Below are 22,130 nucleotides of genomic sequence, written 5' to 3'. Positions count from 1 at the left end.
TTGTACAGATGCCTGAGCCTACTGGGCTCTATCATATCTACATTTGAAACTGTGTGTAGAGTCAGCCACCACCACCTCACTGCCTATTGCATTCCATTTATTAACTTTGCTAACACTGAAAAAATCTTTCTAACGTCTCTGTGGGTCATCTGGGTACTAAGTTACCACCTGTGTCCCCTTGTTCGTGTCCCACCCGTGCTGAAGAGTTTGTCTTTGTCCACCCTGTCAATTCCCCTTAAGAATTTTGTAGGTGGTTATCATGTCTCCCCTTACTCTTCTGTTTTCCAGGGATGTGAGGTTCAGCTCCTTTAGCCTTTCCTCGTAGCTCATTCCTCTCAGTTCCGGGACGAGCCTGGTGGCATACCGCTGAATCTTCTCTAGCTTTGTCTTGTGTTTAACTTGGTATGGACTCCTGGCTGGAGCTGCATACTCCAGGATTGGTAGTACATATGTGGTATACAGGGTTCTGACAGATTCCTTACACAAGTTTCTAAAGGCAGTTCATATGTTGGCCAGTCTAGCATATGCCGCTGATGATATTCTTTTGATGTGGGCCTCTGGGGACAGGTTCGGTGTGATATCAACCCCCAAATCTTTCTCTCTATTTGACTCTTGCAGGATTTCACCTCCCAGATGATACCTTGTGTTCAGCCTTCTGCTCCCTTCGCCTAATTTCATCACCTTACAATTTCCTGAGTTGAACTTTTGCAGCCACTTTCTAGACCATTCCTTCAGTTTGTCCAGGTCATCCTGTAGTCTCTGTCTATGTTCATCCGTCTTGGTTCTTCTCATAATTTTTGCATCATCAGCAAACATTGAGAGGAAGGCGTCTATACCCTCCGGAAGATACAATGTGATACAATCTCTCATGAAGATTGGCTGACGTCATTGACCATTAGGGAAGTCTGTGCAGGGTCACCTATGTAATGATAAATAACTGCGATGGAAGGGGGCATTTTAATTCCCCCCTTCCCCCGCTGACATCAATATTGAAAATGGGAATAAATATCTCGTATCAGAACACGGTCTAATACAAGGAAGATAAAGACTGTATTGACCACTGGCGATGCCTGTGCATGCTCACCGAGGTGACGAAATTTGGGTGCGACAGAAGGCGGCCTTTTAATCCCTTTAAGCAAAATGGCAGGGGCTAGACGGGAGCCTTTTGAACTCCATTTTTTTGGAAAATGATATATGATGGACAGGAGCAGTTGAGAAGTAATACGAAAAAAATTGTAAACATCCCCTGGGCTATAGCCGGCTGTTAGGAACAAATATGAAAACACACCAGGCACTTTGACCGGCTTGGGAAAAAATATGAAAACACACCAGGCACTTTGACCGGCTTGGGAAAAAATATGAAAACACACCGGGCACTATGACCGGCTTGGGAAAAAAATTAAAATGGTTGGTCATAGTGCCTATTTCCACTACTCATATGTTAGTTACTTAAATTGGAAACTGCACTTGTGGTCGGTCTCGAGACCATTGTTGATGTGACGATGTGCATTGAATTTTTTAACTAGGTCCTCAAGATTGTAACTTGCTTAGCTAAATGAATTTTGGGGTTCAGTCCCTGAGCCCGTAATGTGCCTTTGTAACACTCTCCACTACCACCCATAGGATGGCGTGCATAAAAATTAACTAAACTAAAACCATTTACATGTAAAAAAATCTTGTTCCTGGATGCAAACCCTAATCTGAATCTTTTCTTTGACAGATGTAATAGAACTCATTATCACCACACCAGGAATAATTATCTCTTTGATATCCCCAGAGTCAAAATAACTGTATAAACACTCTAGGCAAATAAAGGGACCTAGTCTATGGAACTCACTCCCTATCGAATTAAAAAGCTGTCCATCCTACCACCTATTCAAAAGTAACACCAAAAAGTACCTAATTTCATCTTCATAGTTTTCTACCTAGTGCTTCACACTCGCATTGTATCGTGTGCTGCTCCAAAATATATGTCTAAGTCATATACCTTCACCGTTGTATCTTGCCATCATCTTATCATGGTTGTTACGTTGAACGCAAATTTTACTACAATGTACCTAGAAATAAGCCTCAAATTACGCTACGATGTACCTGTCGATAATTCTCAAATTTTTCTAAAATGTCCCTACTAATTTTCTTTAAATGTTCTTACAATATACCTGTTAACTTTTTTTCAATTTTGCTATAAATTATCTACTTAAAATTATCTGTTAGATTTAGAACCTTCCCGAAATGCTATGCATGTTAGTGGCTTTACAAGAACATAAAAATATCAATGCTATGTACGCTCATAAACCCATTGTACCTTCTTGTATATATATAAATAAATAAATTCCTGTGTATATAAATAAACAAAATTAAAAAGTCAGTTTCGGCAAAGATCAGTAACCAAAGAAAATGTACGGAGCAAGATGGCGGGCAAGCGAGCGAGTGACGTCTTCACAACAAAAGCAAGCTGCTACACGAGGTGTAGACGACGACCCGTGAGATACCACTGCCGCTCCTCAACTGATAAAAATACCGCCACTCAATCGCCAACAAAAACAAGATAACAACTCTGATAAGAAAAAACCGCAGCTACCATCAAGAAGAAGATAACACTGACGCTCCTCATTGTCTTAGAGACGGTCTCCTGTGTCCACAATACCCGCCAAATTGTCCCTCCCACTGTACTCTCAGGACACTTATGGCAGTGTAGTTGTGTGGTGAGGCCACACCACTGAAGACATTGAGGATATATCACGAGGGAGAAACAAAACTGTCTTGATGGTCACTAGCTCCACCTGACCACCTTGTTCCTCGTAATCATCATCCTCCGTAAGTACTTGAGTGTTTTCTGCTCAATCATTGTCTTACATAAGCCTATACAATTGTTGGGGTGTTGACATGGGTGTATGGAATTGCTGGGTTGTGGACTAGGGCCTATGGAATTTTTGAGGGGTGTGGACATGGAATTGTTGGGTTGAATTATATGTTAGGGTGTGGATATAGGCCTATTGAATTGTTCGGTTGGAGCCTGGCTTAGAGAATTGTTGGGGTGTGGACACAGGCCTATGGAATTGTTAGGGTGAATTATATGCCTGTGGAATTGTTAGGGTGAATTATATGCCTATGGCATTGTTGGGGTGTGAACATTAGCCAATAGAATAATATTAATAATAATGTTTATTCAAAATATTGTGTGTGCACAAACAACGTAAGAGTAATGTACAATTGAAGGGACAGGAGTTCCACATACTGCTACTAATGAAGCAACTATTACACAAAGCATCTTGGGGTAAAACTTAAAATAATATAGATTTTTTAACTAATTAGAGTTGGGGGGGGGTATATATACACACACGCTATATATAACGTTATATATGTATATATATATATATACATATATATACATATATATATATATATATATATATATATATATATATATATATATATATATATATATATATATATATATATATTGGTAGCAGTCTTTCTTGTAAACATATGTTGTTAAATATTACCGAAAAAGTAAGAATGATAATTCTAACACAAATTTTCTCAATATTTCTTATGTTTCTTTTTACTGTCGATGATAATTAAAAAATCAATCCTCCAAAGTTCATTTTTATTTCTAGTCTAACTAAGTCTAACTGCTTGAACGTGTTTCGTAATAACTTATTACATTTTCAAAGACTTTAGTTTACATACACACAACTGTAACCTGAAAACACTAAACAGAGTTTTACTTATGCTAACACTTAAACAGCTTGTCTTATATACTCGCATTTGGGTGAGGTGATATGTTGCAACAGTTTTGGATGATGTGAACAAACTTTTGACCAACAAAAGACAGAACACAGAACATTGGATATTAATTGGATAAATGAGAGGGAAGAATGGAAGTAACTGCAAAGGGCCTATTGGCCCATAATTCCTCTTGATGCTTCTATATTGGTACGGAGTCTTGAAATGGGTAGAATATAGTTGTGCATTAATTGGCTGTTGATTGCTGGTGTTGACTTTTTGATGTGTAGTGCCCCGCAGATGTCAAGTCGCCTGCTATCGCTGTATCTATCGATGATTTCTGTGTTGTTTGTTAAGACTTCTCTGGTGATGGTCTGGTTGTGGGAAGAGATTATATGTTCCTTGATGGAGCCCTGTTGCTTATGCATTTTTAATCGCCTGGAAAGAGATGTTGTTACTCTGCCTATGTACTGAGTTCTTTGGGGCTTACAGTCCCCAAGTGGGCATTTGAAGGCATAGACGACGTTAGTCTCCTTTAAGGCGTTCTGCTTTGTGTCTGGAGAGTTTTTCATGAGTAGGTTGGCCGTTTTTTGGTTTTATAGTAAGTCGTCAATTGTATCTTATGGTTTTTGTCTGTAGGGATAACGTACCTATTAACAATATCTTTCAGGACCCTTTCCTCCGTTTTATGAGCTGTGGAAAAGAAGTTCCAGTAAAATAGTCTAATAGGGGGTACAGTTGCTGTTAGTTGAATGTTCATAGGTTGCATGGCATTTCACCTTCCTTTTTATGATGTCTTCAACGAAACCATTGGAGAAGCCGTTGTTGACTACGACCTGCCTTACCCTACAGAGAGCTTCATCGACTTGTTGCCATCCTGAGCTGTGGCTGAGAGCGCGGTCGACGTAAGTGTTGACAACACTCCTCTTGTACCTGTCTGGTCAATCACTACTGGCATTGAAGCACATTCCTATGTTTGTAACAAACATAGGACCATTTGTGTCATCTGCTGGCACAGTCTGCTGGTACAGTATGCTGTCACATTCTGCGGCCACAGTCTGCTGGCGCAGTCTGTTGGCACAGTCTGCTGGAGCAGTCTGTTGGCGCAGTGTGCTGGCACAGTCTGCTGGTACAGCCTTCTGGCCCAGCCTGCTGGCACAGTCTATTGGCACAGTCTGCTGACACAGTCTGTTGGCGCAATCTGCTGGTAGTGTGTGCTGTCACAGTCTCCTGGTACAGTCTGCTGGTACAGTCTGCTGATACAGTCTGGTGGCACAGTCTGCTGGTACAGTCTGCTGGCACCATCTACTGCTGGCACAGTCTGCTGCTGGCACAATCTACTGGTACAGTCTGCTGGTACTGTGTGATGGCACAGTCTGCTGGCACAGTGTGTGTGGTTGACTTTCTTTACCACATCCACCACAACAGCTTGGTGGTTCATAATCGTGGAAATAAATACTATCTGTAACTCTGGACCGGACTCGCCTCCATTATTTTTCTCTTGAATCCTAACTTTGGACCAGACTTGCGTCCACTACAAAAATATTTGTATAAAATTCATTTTTTATCCAATCGACCTCGGAATAGTATCAAAATAAGCGCCTTTAGAATGCGCACAATTTGATACCAAAATGAAAGATGTAACATGAAACCTGATGTCCGAACACTTATATGATTATAAATAGGTTTTTAGTCAAAATTTTAAAATAGTTGTTATAATTCTATTTATTGTGCTATTATGTTGGGACTAGTTTTAAAATGCGCGCCTTTACGTCGCGAACAATTTGATACCAAAATGAAAGATGTAACAAAAGAATTTATGTCACAACACTGATAGATATAAATAATTTTATGATGATAAGCTTCCAGAATAATTTTTTTTGTTAATTCCAGTTATTGCTCTATTATTATGGGACTAGTTTTAAAATACGTGCCTTTTTATTGCGAACAATTTGATACCAAAATGAACGACGTAACACGAAAATTGATGTTATCAAACTGAACGAGTATACACATTAGGTTGCAGTGTACAAATTGGTGCTCGTTCACGGGTAACTTTAGGCTTTTCTGCGGGGAGGCACTCCAGCCTTTTGTACATTATATTCATACACATCTGTAGGAAATTTAATTGCGAACACAATGATACCAAAACGAGCAAAGTAGCACGAGAATTAAGGTGAGAAAAATGGAACGAGTTTGCACATTTTACTGATTTTGTGCGCTTACGGGTAACTTTTGCCGACTTTAGGCTTTGCTGTTGGGAGTCACGCCAGGCTTTTGGACATTATATATATATACACACCTGTAGGGAATTTAATTGCGAAAACAATGTTACCAAAACGAGCGACGTAGCACGAGAATTAAGGTGAGAAAGCTGAAACGAGTATACACATTTAGTTGTCACCCGCACGCTCGCCCGCACGCTGGGTGCATCTTCTTCTTGAGGTTATCTTGAGATGATTTCGGGGCTTTTTAGTGTCCCCGCGGCCCGGTCCTCGACCAGGCCTTCACCCCCAGGAAGCAGCCCGTAACAGCTGACTAACACCCAGGTACCTATTTACTGCTAGGTAACAGGAGCATAGGGTGAAAGAAACTCTGCCCATTGTTTCTCGCCGGCGCTCGGGATCGAACCCGGGACCACAGGATCACAAGACCAGCGTGCTGTCCGCTCGGCCGACCGGCTCCTCCCTAAGCATGACCCTTAAGTTGACCGCGCGCCTGCCTGGTGACCGATAATGTAAATTCACATAGTTGTATAAAAAGTGTGTATGCAGTATAATAACACCCAAAATAACAGGTTGTATTTTCCAAGTAAAGAATATAGATGCATCTTAGTATCATGAATATATATATGAGGATTCCGATGTTCAACATATTTTACCATATTAATTACTCAAAAGACACTATTGAATAACTTTAGTGCCAAAAAAATAATAAAAAATTATCAGAAATCTATATAAATAAAAATGGAAATGTTCGTTTGTTCAACATCGCTAATCTCTGAAAGTTCTTCACCAATTTCTTTGAAATTTTCACACAACGTTCCATTCGCATCCGGCCAGGTTTTTATATGCATACTATATAGATGTCACGTGTGTGATGGATAAAAAACATGCTTTTTCTGAAAAACTGTGTTTTTCATGTGTTTTTCCATGTGAAGGAAATCTTTGAAACCTCTTTATCGATTGTTTGGAAATCTTGACACAACCTTGCATTCGAATAGGCGCGTCTATTTATATATCTACTATATACATGCCTAACCTGTGACAGGAAAAACATGCATTTTTTTTTTTTAAACAACGCCATCTTCGATGTAAGGGCAACACATTTTGTAATCTCAAAAACTTCTTCATCGATTGCCTTGAAATTTTGATACAACGTTGCATTCGAATAGGCGCATCTTTTTATATACCTACTAAATGGATGCCACCCCTGTGACAGATAAAATCGTGCATTTTTTAAAAACAGCGCCATCTGTTGCACATAATAGCAACATGCACGGTATACTAAATATGTCACGAATTTCATTTCAATTTTTCCGATTGCATTGATATATTTTATTTTCATAGATTTTGATATATTTTTTTTTTTTTAATTATTATGTGTGACATTGTGTTGAAATTGAGCTGTGTTGTTTACCATACCATTCATTTCGTATGTATAAGTATAGATGCCACACCTGTGACAGGTAAAACTAAGCTTTTCTTGAAAAACAGTGCCATCTGTTGCATGTAAGAGTAATACACATGCTATAATACATATGTTACAATTCCATTTCAGCGTTTCTGATTGCATTAATGAATTTAATTTTCATAGATTTTTATTTATTTTCATTTTGATTTAATTATTTAGTGTGAATTACGTTGGAATTGAGCTGTGTTGTTTACCATACTGTTCATTTCGTGAGTATAGTTTATTTTTTTATTTTTTCATATTTTCATTTCATTTTTTTACTTTTTTTATATTTCAGTGATGGGAACGTCAGATCACTTGATGTTCCCAATTTTCTGATGGGAACATCAGACCATTTGCGAAGGCATTGGACGAGGGAGTGGGGAATGGCGGGGAAGGTCAAGGGGACGGGGGGGGGGGGAGTTAGGGATGGTGGGTACGAGGGGATGGGGGAATGGAGAAGGGTGGGGAGGATAAAGGGATAGGGGAGTGGGGCATGGTGGGAAGGAAGAGATGATGCTGGAGTGGGGAATGGTGAGGAAGGACGAGGGGACGGAGGAGTTTGGGATGGTGGGGACAAGGGGATGGAGGAAAAGAGAATGATGGGGGAGAACAAAGGGACAGGGAAGTTGGGCATGGCTCAGCAACGCGTGGCCGGGTACTGCTAGTATTACAATAAATATGTAAAAAATTACTGGTGACAACCACTTGACAACTGGCTCAGAGTGACCACCTGACGGCTGGCTCAGGGTGACCACCTGACGGTTGGCTCAGGGTGACCACCTGACGGCTGGCTCAGGGTGACCACCTGACGACTGGCTCAGGGTGACCACCTGAGGGCTGGCTCAGGGTGACCACCTGACGGCTGGCTCAGGGTGACAACCACCTGACGGCTGGCTCAGGGTGACAATCACCTGACGGTTGGCTCAGGGTGACCACCTGACGGCTGGCTCAGGGTGACAAACACCTGACGGTTGGCTCAGGGTGACCACCCAGCAAACACAAATCATCTACACAACGTTCGCCTATCTCTTGCCATAGGTGTGGGAATGATTTGCATTGAGAATGGTGCAGGAGAGCCTTTGAGAAACTTTTACTCAAAAAATCCAAACACAAAGGTTTAATTATAAATTGTTTTTCTACAATTATTTTCTTGCAAATGTAAAACAAATAGTTTTTACATGTTTAAATATAAAATTTATGGTGTTTTTTTGTAAAATTCATTAATAAATTGTGAATGATATATATTGGCTGAGTGAAACCTTTATAATCCATTTAGTTATAATTTGAACAGAAAAAAGTATTTTTCCAAATTTTCTAAAAATTGCTCTTTTTAACACAATTTGACTCCTTATACATTCCACTAAACACTATATCATGTTTAAATATATAATTTATGTATTATTCTCTAAAATAATTTATATAAATTATATAAGTTGCTGGAAAGTGGTGTTAAGGATTTTGAAAACATTTTGTTGTGTTAATATGTTCTTATTAACTATGTCTCAAGTTCACAGTTTATCAAACAAGAATATTAACATTCGTCAACTCTTAAAATCTTATATGTTATCTTGCTGGTGCAAAAAAGGGTGAATCTTTAGGAACAGCTATAGTATCTATATATCACAAATGGTGTTTTCCCTAACTCAAACAATGTAGGGTTTATTATTCTACACATATTTCTAATGACTCTTAGATGTTTACATTCTCTGAAGTATAATTGTGAAGGCTGTGTCCATCACTCTCAACACAGATTCTTAAACTCGTCTCTGCAGGTTCAACTATATAATTAGTTTCCATTTTGAATTTCCATGGACATTTGTATCCAAAATGAAACCAATGTGGTTTCCTTCAGCGCCTTCAGCCAGCACATTTGCTCATTCATTTCCACAGATTCCAACAAGGTAGGGGATTTACAGAAATTTGTATATTCATATTGTTATATATTAAAAATATGAATGCAGTTCAATATGATAAGACAAATACATGAGTTTATGATAAATTCGTTTTCTGTGATATACCATTGATATGCTCTTTTTTTCTTTAAACGGCAGACTAAACTAAAGTGCTCACATCAACAGATTTGATGTATAAATGGTCAACGCTCAACAGAGTTAGTATAAATGTATTAGTATAAATCTTACTTGTCTCATTGTTAATTCACATTCAATGTCAACTTGTGGTTTTGATGTGGCACGTTTGGCCAAGACACCCCACCCCATTATGCACCCCATACCCATCTTGTGGGCGGTTGTGGAAAGGGTTACAGAGGCACATAATGGGCTCAGGGACTGAACCCCACAATTCATTTAGCTAAGCAAGTTACAATCTTGATGAGCTAGTTACAAAATTCAATATAAGTCATCACATCAACAATGGGTTCGAGATCGACCTCAAGTACAGGTTCTAAATTAAGCAACTGACATATGTGGAGAGCTAGTATCAAAATTTATATGTTTGTCCTGCACACCGTCCCCCATCCAGTGGGCAGCGGTGGATAGGTTACAATCACTTAGTTGTTATCTACAGTTAGCAAACTGGGGATATTTGGCTAAAATTTCTGGTAGCAGATCATTTTGAATGAAATATTGACACATCGCTGGAACATTGGTTATAGAATTGTCTCTAAATTCATGTATCTTTTCGCACTCCATCACATAGTGACGGAGGGTGTGCGAATAATTTTGTTGACACAGTTTACATTTGGTCAGGTCTACATCAGCAGATAATGAGAATTCCCAGAGATACTTGTAACCGAGTCTAAGCCGAGCAGTAGTAACATCTAGAAGTCTGCTGATTTTATTGGATGATCCATAGATGTGTGGCTCCTCTTGTATGATATGTATGATAGATGGAATTACTAGTTCCAGTTTCTAGGCAGGCGATGAGTACTCACAATAACCTTAATTAAGCGTCAAAACAAAAATGTGTATACTCTTTTTACTCTCCTGACCTTAGTTCTCGAGCTATGTATTTCATTTTGGTACCAACGTGTTCGCAATAACATTCTCTAGAAGAAAATCAGCAAAAACGGTCACCAAAAGTTATATGAATACCAGCACCCAATAAATACCTACGTAGATGACTCGCCGTGTGTGTGTTTGATGGTGGTCAAACGATGTTTGATGTGTTTGATCAGGTGATGTCCTGATCCGCATAATTAATAATAAGTATAATAATAATATAATATAAGTATAATAATAGTATAATAAGAGCAAAGCGTTCCTATTACGAGAATAGATTCAAAGAAGCAAAAGGCAACATAAAAAGCACATGGAGAGCCATCTCTACCATCCTAGGAGCTAAACAACATTCACATAATAAGATAAAAATCTCCAAGGATGGTTATACACCTGCAACAGATCTTGAAACAGCAACTGAATTTAATAGCTTCTTTTCATCGTTTGGTGCTCACCTTGCCCGAAAAATCCCAGAGACTCAGACATATGTTACCACATATCTTTCACGCAGCTATCCAAACTCTCTTCTCCTCTCTCCGGTCAGCCCTACAGATGTTGTGTCCATCATTCACTCGCTAAAAACCAAAGCTGGGAACATTAGTGAAATACCATCGATGGTACACAGGCGTGCCACCCATGCCCTTGCACCATCCATAGCACTGCTGTTCAACAAATCCCTAGAGTGTCATACCTTCCCTGATATCCTTAAAAAAGCAAGAGTAACGCCAGTTCATAAAGGAGGTAACACGGCAGACATAAATAATTACAGACCCATATCGAATCTACCTATATTATCAAAATTATTTTTTTTTTTTTACAAACAGCTCTACTCCAATCTTGTAAAATTCAATATACTAAGTCCCTGTCAGTTTGGCTTCCGCTCCCAAAAGAGTACCAATGATGCTATTGTTAGTCTGCTTGACTTAATCTTCTCAGCCCTTGACAAAAGTGAGTTTCCAATTGAACTCTTCATCGGCCTGAGAAAGGCCTTTGATACTGTTAACCATAACTACCTCTTACTTAAATTCCACCATTATGGAATCCGTGGCCTTGCCCTAAACTATATCCGATCCTATCTTAGTAACAGACACCAATATGAAGCCATCAATGATATAACCTCTCCCACTCTACCACTTAATTACCGTAAAGGTGCCACAGAGCAGCATCCTAGGACCCTCCTGTTTCTTATATACATCAATGATCTCCCTAATGTCTCTAACATACTTAAACCTATATTGTTGGCTGATGATACTACTCATCTACTCTGACCCCAACCCACTCCTGTTAAATAATGTTGTAAACAATTAATTAAAAAAAGTCTACTTGTGGATGTCAACCAACAAACCTCACACAAAACATAGAAAAGACCTACTATATCTTATTTGGAAACAAATCAACAAATGCAATTCAGCTTCAGATAGATAATGTAAACATTAGCAATAAAAATGATGGAAAGTTTCTTAGCCTATACTTAGACAAGAGACTCAACTTCCGCACCCATATACAACACATAACTAAAAAGGTTTCTAAAACAGTTGGTATACTGTTTAAGATCAGATATTATGTACCCTACTCTGCTCTCCTCTCACTCTATTATGCACTTATCTATCCCTATCATTCTTATGGCGTTTGTGCTTGGGGTTCAACCTCTGCAAACTACCTCAAGCCCATCATCATCCAGTAAAAATCTGCTATCAGGACAATAAATAACTCTACCTTCAGACAACACACAGCTCCCTTGTTCAAATCCTTAAACATGCTAAACAAATTCACTCCATACATTCTCCTGTGTAAATTACGTTTATAAAGCCCTTTTTCTAACTGCAAACCCTGTTCTGAAACTCTTCCTGGACAGATGTAATAGAACACATGGCCACGTCCCCACCAGACATAAATATCTCTTTGATATCCCCAGAGTCAAACTTAATCTATGTAAACACTCTATGTAAATAAAGGGACCTAGTCTATGGAACTCACTCCCTTATAATGATTTGAAAAGCTGTCCAACTTCTGCCATATTCAAAAATAAAACCAAAAAGTACCTGTAGTACTTTTTAAGTACGAGGGAGTAATGCGCAAAGCGTCCCTCACCTGTGACGTCACAGCGTCACCTGACGCCATATCAACACATCGGCCATTTTGTCGTCAGTTCAGTCATGGCGAGGACTAACCCTTCATGCAAACTGCACCTACTATCAAGAAGAAGAAGATTTTGTGTTCCACCGATAGTATTATCGTAAGTAAGCACTTATATTTTATATTTTATTAAATTAATTGATTCTATTTTTCTGTAATAAAGGTCCAAAGGGTTGTTAAGGAACAAGGGTGTAGCGATACCGACGCTCAGTGCGCTCAACTCACACCAAAGTATCACCTGTGTAGCTTCTGTAATTAGTGTTAATTAGTTATGCTATAAGATAATGAAGCGAGTATAAGATTAACTCGCTACAAGGGTACTGTGTTGGGAGGTGAGGGCTGTTACTGGTGTCTGTGGGGATGTGAGGACTTGTACCAACCACTATCACCACCAGTACCTTGTCTTGCATCCTGCTTAGTATTCCTATTGAGATATGAAGTATTATTGCATTCATATAATTATTCATTCATTGTCATTACTATTTTTATGGGCTATGTTCTGTTACCCTAATGCTTTTTACCCCTGGGCATGTCCATTTACTCTCCAGCCCTTCACAAGCCACTGCTGCACCCCCTCCATGCCCATACTTACTGTGCTTATTCTTACAGGACTGCACTGCATTATGTGGTGCTCACTGCCTGGACACCTTGATACATGCATTATAGGGTTCTGGTAGTTGTTCTACTCACCAAGCCCTTCCAAGGCCAGGCTTGACATGTGAGAGCTTGGTCCAACAGGCTGTTGCTTGGACAGGCCCCTCAGGCCCACATATCCACCACAGCCTTGTTTGTCCGGCACTTCAAAATCAAATGTTTATTTACGTAAGGTACATACATATTTTTAGGTAAGGTACTCTTTATTTGGGTAAATTTATCTTCGTAGTATTTAGCTTTGGCTCGTCTAATTATCTTGGATAGCAATAACGAGTAATTCTTTGAGAATTCTTTGGAGACAATTCCTAACCTATACTTCTCCCAACCTATACTTCTTCTCAAGGTCATCTTCACTTCTTGAAGATGTTCAGGTTTTCTCTTGAAGATGTCGACGGTTGTTCCAGCAATACTGTATTTCTTTTATTGCTGAAAACCTGTTTTCAGCCATAAAAAAATAATCCTGAATCCAGAAAAAAATCCCTTTTGTATCGTCTGGAAATTTTCAAATATTGCTGATCAAACCTGAGTCTAAATTATTTGTATATATTATGAATTACAGAGGTCCCAGGACAGGGTTTTTAGGCACTCCACTTACATTTTCCCACTCTGACTTAACCCCCATTTATACAAACTCAGTCTTATCTTTTAGCTAATAATTTATTGTACACACCATACTCAGCCTGTGTAGGGTAGTTTATTGTGCATGTGTAGTATATATATTTGTGTAGTATATTTGGTATATTTAATGCCTCTAACCTCTCCTCATAGTTCTTGTCCTTCAGTTCTGGGAGCCACTTAGTAGCATGTCTTTGCACCTTTTCCAGTTTGTTTATGTGCTTCTTAAGATATGGGCACCATACAACCGCTGCATATTCCAACTTTGGTCTAACAAAAGTCGTGAACAATTTCTTGAGTATTTCGCCATCCATGCATTTAAAAGCTCTGAATATTATCCTTTACCTGCAATTGGTTGTTGCTGTATTTATAGAATATGATTTGTTCTACTTTACATTTGTTTGTTCCTTTTTTTCAAAATTTCTTTCTGCCTCTCTCCTCACTGCCGTGTAGTTGTTTCTCTTTGTATTACTGGTATGTTTGGGGGTTTGGCCTCTTCGTATATTGATTCCATTTTTGTGTCTTTTGGTCTCTGTCCGTCTTGAAATTTCAGTTGAACAAATCCTGTTTCCTAGTTCTGCATCTTTGTTTTGGTATAAATGTTTTTGTTCCTTTATCATATATTTCACAAAATTGACATACTGTGCATTAATTCATCTCAATTACTTCCTTTCCTAACAGCAAGCCTTTCCAGTAAAATTCTTTGAATTCTTTTCTGACTTCTGGCCTAATGTTTGTTTTATCCTAGTGTGTATGATGCCTAGCGTGTGTCTGGTGCCTGTTGTGTTAAACCGAAGATAAATGCATAAGTATAGGTCAGTAATTTCTCCAGCTTTGAAAGGGGCTTTCATTATGCAGCAGTATTCCACTCTAGAGAGCACTAGCGTCTTGAAAACTATCATCATCGGTATAGCATCTCTAGTGTGAAAAGTTCTTGTTATCTATCCTGTCATTTTTCTTGCAGTTGTGACGGCTACTTTATTGTGTTCTTTAAATGTAAGGCCTTCTGACATCAGTACACCCAAATCCTTTACGTTGCTTTTCCGTTCAATGTTATGATTTGACTGAGTTTTGTAAGTGGTTTCCGTTTTTATATTTTTTATTTTTTCCGTAGCGCATGAGCTGAAACTTATGTTCGTTAATCACCATGTTATTTTCTGTAGCCCATAGAAAGACCTGATTTACATCTGATTGGAGGTTTGCCGTGTCCTCTATGTTGCCTACTCTCGTGAAGATTCTAGTGTCATCTGCAAAGGATGATCAAGTACTATAGGTTGTGTCCTTGTCTATGTCCGATATGAGGATGAGAAAAAGTATTGGAGCAAGCACAGTACGCTTGGGGACTGAGCTCTTTACGGTTGATGGTCCAGATTTTATTTTGTTGACTACTACACATTGGGTTCTATTAGTCAGGAAGTTGTATATCCATCTGCCTATTTTTCCGGTAATTCCTTTTGAACGCATTTTATGTGCAATAACACAATGGTCACATTTGTCAAAGGCTTTTTTTTGTCAAAGCGTTTTGTTTGTCTTCCATGGCATCTAGTGCCATGTCAGAGTGGTCCAGCAACTGTGATAGGCAAGAGCGCCCTGTTCTGAAACCATGTTGTCTGGGGTTATGGAGATGCTGTGATTCCATGTATTTTGTGATCTTACTTCTTAGCATTCTCTCAAAGATTTTTATGATGTGCGATGTTAGTGCTATCGGTCTGTAGTTTTTTGCCTCTGCCTTATTTCCTCCTTTATGGGGCGGTGCTATCTCTGCGGTTTTTAGTATGTCAGGGACAATGCCAGTATCTTGGCTTTGTCTCCAAAGAATGTGAAGGGCCTGCGATAACGTTTTTTACAGTTCTTGATGAATATAGAGTTCCAAGAGTCAGGGCCTGGTGCAGAGTGCATAGGCATACTGTCTATGGCTTCTTCAAAATCCAGTGGGGATAGGATCACATCTGATTTATGATTTGATGTTGGTATCATATCCATGAAAAATTCATTTGGGTTATCAATCAGATGGATGGAGAGCTACACTCGTGGTGTCCCATTTTCCCAGCACTCTTTGTCATATAATGCTTTGAAACTTTTGACGGATTTGGCCTCCACCACCTTCTCACCTAACATGTTCCAACCGTTTACCATTCTGTTTGCAAAAGTGAATTGTCTTACATTTCTTCGGCATCTTTGTTTAGTTCGTTTAAATCTATAACCTCTTGTTCTTGAAATTCCAGGTCTCGGGAAATCTTCCCTATCAAGTTTATCAATTCCTGTTACTGTTTTGTACGTAGTGATCATATCTCCTCTTTTCCTTCTGTCTTCTAGTTTGGAATATTTAATGCCTCTAATGTCTCCTCATAAATCCTGCCCTTCAGTTTTGGCATGAATGTTTGTGTGCCTTCATCGTATATTTTGCAAAATATGGAATACATCTCATTTACTTTACTTTAAGAATATGGTTCGATCAATTAAAAACCCTCTTGTTCAAATTGCAAAGAGACTGAAAGAGATGCAGCATGCTCAATGGATTATATATTAGTGATTATTATTAGGATTATATATTAGTGAATCATATTAGTGATTCAATTATTATGGTCATAAATTCACTTAAAAATGTAAATTTTAAGTTAAAAAATTTTAACCAAAAAACTTGATATTTTTCATATTTGGAACCATTCCATAATCCCAAGCATAAATGATTATATTTCTATCACTTGCTCTTAAGATTGTTTCATTTAATAGAGGTTGGGCATAATTGTTCTCTGCTGCTAATAGAACTGACTGACTTAGCTATAGGAAAATGTAAAATTAATTGGTTTATCCATTACAGTATTTTGCAGTTTATTTCATGATCCTGTGCTTAATACTTGCATAAATAGTAGATTACAAAATGCATTTTTATATCATTAGTATTGAATAATAATAATGCAAATAATTGACTTATAAATGATGTACAATTAATTGGTAGGTGATATTATATTATTAATATTTTTTCATTCTTGCAAAGCCTTAACAAAGTCATTAACATGTTAATATAAACTTGATCACCTTCCACTTATTTTCTCATGTGCTACCTACATGTACAAAACCTTATTCCTAAATGCATATTTTGTTCTGAAACTTGTCCTTTATATGTTGTGTATCACCATCTCTGGAGAGTTTTATCTGATTGATGTATAAATTACTTTTAATTTTACAGAATATTATTGTTATACTGAATTTATTATTATATAAATAACTTAATTTTACAGAATCATCTATCAACGCACATCCACAAGTTGAGGAGGAGGATGTGACCTTCCAGATGTCTGAAGTACTGAAACAGGCACCAAACAGGCCTGGTGGATCTAGGTACAAGGTAAAATAATTTAATTTTTTTTTTTTTTTTTTTTTTACTAATTGTCCGATATATATATATATATATATATATATATATATATATATATATATATATATATATATATATATATATATATATATATATATATATATATATATACATATATATATATATATATATATATATATATATATGTATGTATATATATATATATATATAATGTGTCGTACCTAGTAGCCAGAACGCACATCTCAGCCTACTATGCAAGGCCCGATTTGCCTAATAAGCCAAGTTTTCTTGAATTAATGTTTTTTCGACTACCTAACCTAACATTTTCAGCTACCTAACCTATCCTATAAAGATAGGTTAGGTTCGGTCATATATCTCTATTAATTTTAACTCCAATAAAAAAAGAATTGACCTCATACATAATGAAATGGATAGCTTTATCATTTCATAAGAAAAAAAATAGAGAAAATATATTAATTCATGAAAACTTGGCTTATTAGGCAAATCGGGCCTTGCATAGTAGGCTGAAAAGTGCGTTCTGGCGACTAGGTACGACATATATATATATATATATATATATATATATATATATATATATATATATATGTCGTACCTAGTAGCCAGAACGCACTTCTCAGCCTACTATGCAAGGCCCGATTTGCCTAATAAGCCAAGTTTTCATGAATTAATTGTTTTTCGACTACCTAACCTACCTAACCTAACCTAACCTAACTTTTTCGGCTACCTAACCAAACCTAACCTATAAAGATAGGTTAGGTTAGGTTAGGTAGGGTTGGTTAGGTTCGGTCATATATCTACGTTAATTTTAACTCCAATAAAAAAAAATTGACCTCATACATAATGAAATGGGTTGATTTATCATTTCATAAGAAAAAAATTAGTGAAAATATATTAATTCAGGAAAACTTGGCTTATTAGGCAAATCGGGCCTTGAATAGTAGGCCAAAAAGTGAGTTCTGGCTACTAGGTACGACATATATATATATATATATATATATATATATATATAATATATATATAATATCTCTATCACATCTATATCACTTTGTGCTTTAGCCCTGGTGGAGCTTGGTCCACCAGGCTGTTGTTTGGAGTGGCCCGCAGATCCACATACAGTCTGCATATGATATACAGTCTGTTGATCAATTAAACTACAGTAGTTAGTTTTTATCATCCGAATGCACCAATATGTGTTCATTCTTCCCAGATGAAGGAACTAGGTAATATTCATCATCTGAATGCACCATCTGATGCTTTAACACACTCATGATACACGAGAGGTTTAAAAAACTTTTAAAACTTTTAAAACTTTTTGACCTATGTATTTAAAAGCAATTCTAAAGTTAAAAAGTGTAGCATAGGCCCCTCGCAGAATGTTCTTAATATGATCCTCAGGTTATAGTTTTCTATCTAAAACCACCCCTAGATCTCTTTCTTGATCAGAATTCTTTATAGATCTCAGTGGCTCGATCATAGAAACTGCTCTAAATCCTTGTTGGCCTGGATTGTGGAGGTCATTGGTCTCTATAAAACTAGTAATCTGACTCCTGATCACTCTCAAATAATTTTATTATGTGGGATGTTAGTGCAACTGGTCTATAATTCTTTGCCAATGCTTGTGTTGTGTTGTGTTGTTTTGGTAGTGATGTGCAATGTGTTGTTTTGGTAGTGATTCGTCCAGTTCTGGTAGTAGTGCGGTTGTTGTGTAGTGTAGTACTTGTGTGCTTGTTAATGACTTGTATTCCAGTCTTGTGGGTATCTCCTTTCCCCTACGGGCCAACTGCTTTGTTCTTACCTAGCATTTTGCTTTGTTTGGGTATGAATGTTTGTGTGCCGTATATTTTGCAAAATTTGCCATATATCTCATTATTTACTCCTCTGCCTAGCAACAAGTCTGTCTAATTATACTCATTAACTGTTTTTCAAAGTTCCCCATAGTGTCCTTTATTGAAATCGAGTTCATGAACCGTTTCAATGTTCTTATTTTCTTCTAGATTATATCTTAAAGTATATTTAAATGTTATTGTTATTAAATGTTATTGTGACATTGCATTGCAATTGAGCTATGTTGTTTACCATACCGTTCATTTCGTGAGTATAAGTATAGATGCCACACTTGTGACAGGTAAAACCATGCCTTTTTTGAAAAACAGCACCGTCTGTTGCACGTAAGAGCAACCCACACTATATTATGTTGCGATATTATTTCAATATTTCCGATTGTATTGATAATTTGAATTTTCATAGATTTCAATTTATTTTCATTTCGATTTAATAATTTTGTGTGACATTGCATTGAAATTGAGCTGTGTTGTTTACCATACTGTTCATTTCATGAGTATAGTTTATTTTTTTATTTTTTTCATTTCATTTTTTTAGCTGTTCTTATTTTTCAGTGATGGGAATATCAGATCATTTGATGTTCCCAATTTTCTGATGGAAGCATCAGACCATTATAGAATGCATCGGATGAGGTAGTTTGGAATGGTGGGGAGGACGAGAGGGGGGTATGGTGGGGAAGACGAGGGGACAGAGGAGAGGGTAATGGTGGGGAGGACGAGGGGACTGGGGAGTTGGGGATGGTGGGGACAGGGGAATGCTGGGGAGGACAAAGGGACAGGTGAATGGGAGATGGTGGGGGAGGAAGAAGGACAGGGGAGGGGAAAATGGTAAGGAGGACGATGGGACAGGGAAGTGGGAATAGTGGGGATGATGTGGGGACAGGGAAGTGGGAAGGACGAGAGGACTGTGGAATGGGGAATAGCAAAGTGAATTATAATTATATATATTAATTAATTCTTATAAATTTCCAGAAGCCTGTATCAACACCCACACTAATGCAACTGAAAGAGATGTTGAGACAAGTATTGCTGATATGTTGAAGAACGCCCCAAACAAACTCGGTGGAAACAGATACAAGGTAAAGTTTGCCAATTTGCTGTAGTCTAATTCAATTTCTTTTTAGTAATCTTCGAGAACATTTATGCTATGAATAAGATAAAATAATGTAACTGATTTTGATTTATTTACTATTTATTATTTATTTACCGTTATTAGTATAATAGATCTCGTAATAATTTTGCAAAAATAATGGCATTTACTATTTTAAAAAGCTCGGGTGCAGGGGGGGGGGTTATGTAAAAGCCTGGTTTGTGCCTCGGAGAGGCTATGGGATCCAGTAAGATCGTCCTTCCTTTCCTCCCTAGAATCTGGATGTAGCAGGTGCTCAATTGTCAAAAGTGAAAAATTGGTTTTGTCTTCCGAATGCACCATTTGTGTAAATTTGCTAATAATCTTTTAAAAATAGTAAATGCCATTATTTTTGCAAAATTATTACGAGATCTATTATACTAATAACGGTTTGATAAAATACAGTAGACTGCCTACTGGATAATAGTTCCAGTCCACCTGTAGACAGGGATCTCACATCAGCTTGTATATTATACAAGGATAAGATTTGATTTACTTTTGTATTTATATGCATATATGCATTTATATGCATTATTCTCTAGAATAATAGATCTCGTAATAATTTTGCAAAAATAGTGGCATTTACTATTTTAAAAAGCTCGGGTGCAGGGGGGGGGGGTTTGTGTAAAAGCCTGGTTTGTGCCTCGGAGAGGCTATGGGATCCAGTAAGATCATCCTTCCTTTCCTCCCTAGAATCTGGATGTAGCAGGTGCTCAATTGTCAAAAGTGAAAAATTGGTTTTGTCTTCCGAATGCACCATTTCTGTAAATTTGCTAATAATCTTTTAAAAATAGTAAATGCCATTATTTTTGCAAAATTATTACGAGATCTATTATACTAATAACGGTTTGATAAAATACAGTAGACTGCCTACTGGATAATAGTTCCAGTCCACCTGTAGACAGGGATCTCACATCAGCTTGTATATTATACAAGGATAAGATTTGATTTACTTTTGTATTTATATGCATATATGCATTTATATGCATTATTCTCTAGAATAATAGATCTCGTAATAATTTTGCAAAAATAGTGGCATTTACTATTTTAAAAAGCTCGGGTGCAGGGGGGGGGGGGTTTGTGTAAAAGCCTGGTTTGTGCCTCGGAGAGGCTATGGGATCCAGTGAGATCGTCCTTCCTTTCCTCCCTAGAATCTGGATGTAGCAGGTGCTCAATTGTCAAAAGTGAAAAATTGGTTTTGTCTTCCGAATGCACCATTTCTGTAAATTTGCTAATAATCTTTTAAAAATAGTAAATGCCATTATTTTTGCAAAATTATTACGAGATCTATTATACTAATAACGGTTTGATAAAATACAGTAGACTGCCTACTGGATAATAGTTCCAGTCCACCTGTAGACAGGGATCTCACATCAGCTTGTATATTATACAAGGATAAGATTTGATTTACTTTTGTATTTATATGCATATATGCATTTATATGCATTATTCTCTAGAATAATAGATCTCGTAATAATTTTGCAAAAATAGTGGCATTTACTATTTTAAAAAGCTCGGGTGCAGGGGGGGGGGGGTTTGTGTAAAAGCCTGGTTTGTGCCTCGGAGAGGCTATGGGATCCAGTAAGATCGTCCTTCCTTTCCTCCCTAGAATCTGGATGTAGCAGGTGCTCAATTGTCAAAAGTGAAAAATTGGTTTTGTCTTCCGAATGCACCATTTGTGTAAATTTGCTAATAATCTTTTAAAAATAGTAAATGCCATTATTTTTGCAAAATTATTACGAGATCTATTATACTAATAACGGTTTGATAAAATACAGTAGACTGCCTACTGGATAATAGTTCCAGTCCACCTGTAGACAGGGATCTCACATCAGCTTGTATATTATACAAGGATAAGATTTGATTTACTTTTGTATTTATATGCATATATGCATTTATATGCATTATTCTCTAGAATAATAGATCTCGTAATAATTTTGCAAAAATAGTGGCATTTACTATTTTAAAAAGCTCGGGTGCAGGGGGGGGGGGGGGGTTTGTGTAAAAGCCTGGTTTGTGCCTCGGAGAGGCTA

The 22,130-nt window shown here is 37.5% G+C and overlaps 1 protein-coding gene across 3 annotated transcripts in view; it reads left to right on the top strand.

Annotated features, from left to right (window-relative positions):
• The first annotated feature begins 2,620 nt into the window (after positions 1-2,620).
• LOC138371528 (uncharacterized) overlaps positions 2,621-22,130 on the top strand; it is a 21,705-nt gene continuing 2,195 nt past the window's right edge. Inside the window, exons 1-4 of one of the 3 annotated variants that reach the window (XM_069336404.1) lie at positions 2,621-2,817; positions 13,107-13,324; positions 17,009-17,115; positions 19,941-20,047. In XM_069336404.1, the coding sequence (XP_069192505.1) occupies positions 20,003-20,047 (45 nt within the window). In that variant the 5' untranslated portion in view covers positions 2,621-2,817; positions 13,107-13,324; positions 17,009-17,115; positions 19,941-20,002. Of the gene's footprint in view, positions 2,818-12,493; positions 12,598-13,106; positions 13,325-17,008; positions 17,116-19,940; positions 20,048-22,130 lie in introns of those variants that run through there. The other 2 variants (XM_069336405.1, XM_069336406.1) reach the window with 2 other exon arrangements.

This window comes from Procambarus clarkii, chromosome 36, assembly GCF_040958095.1.
Source record: "Procambarus clarkii isolate CNS0578487 chromosome 36, FALCON_Pclarkii_2.0, whole genome shotgun sequence".
Taxonomy (NCBI): domain Eukaryota; kingdom Metazoa; phylum Arthropoda; class Malacostraca; order Decapoda; family Cambaridae; genus Procambarus; species Procambarus clarkii.
The sequence above is the reverse complement of the archived record's forward strand: the minus strand, read 5'-3'. Positions and strand labels throughout refer to the sequence as shown.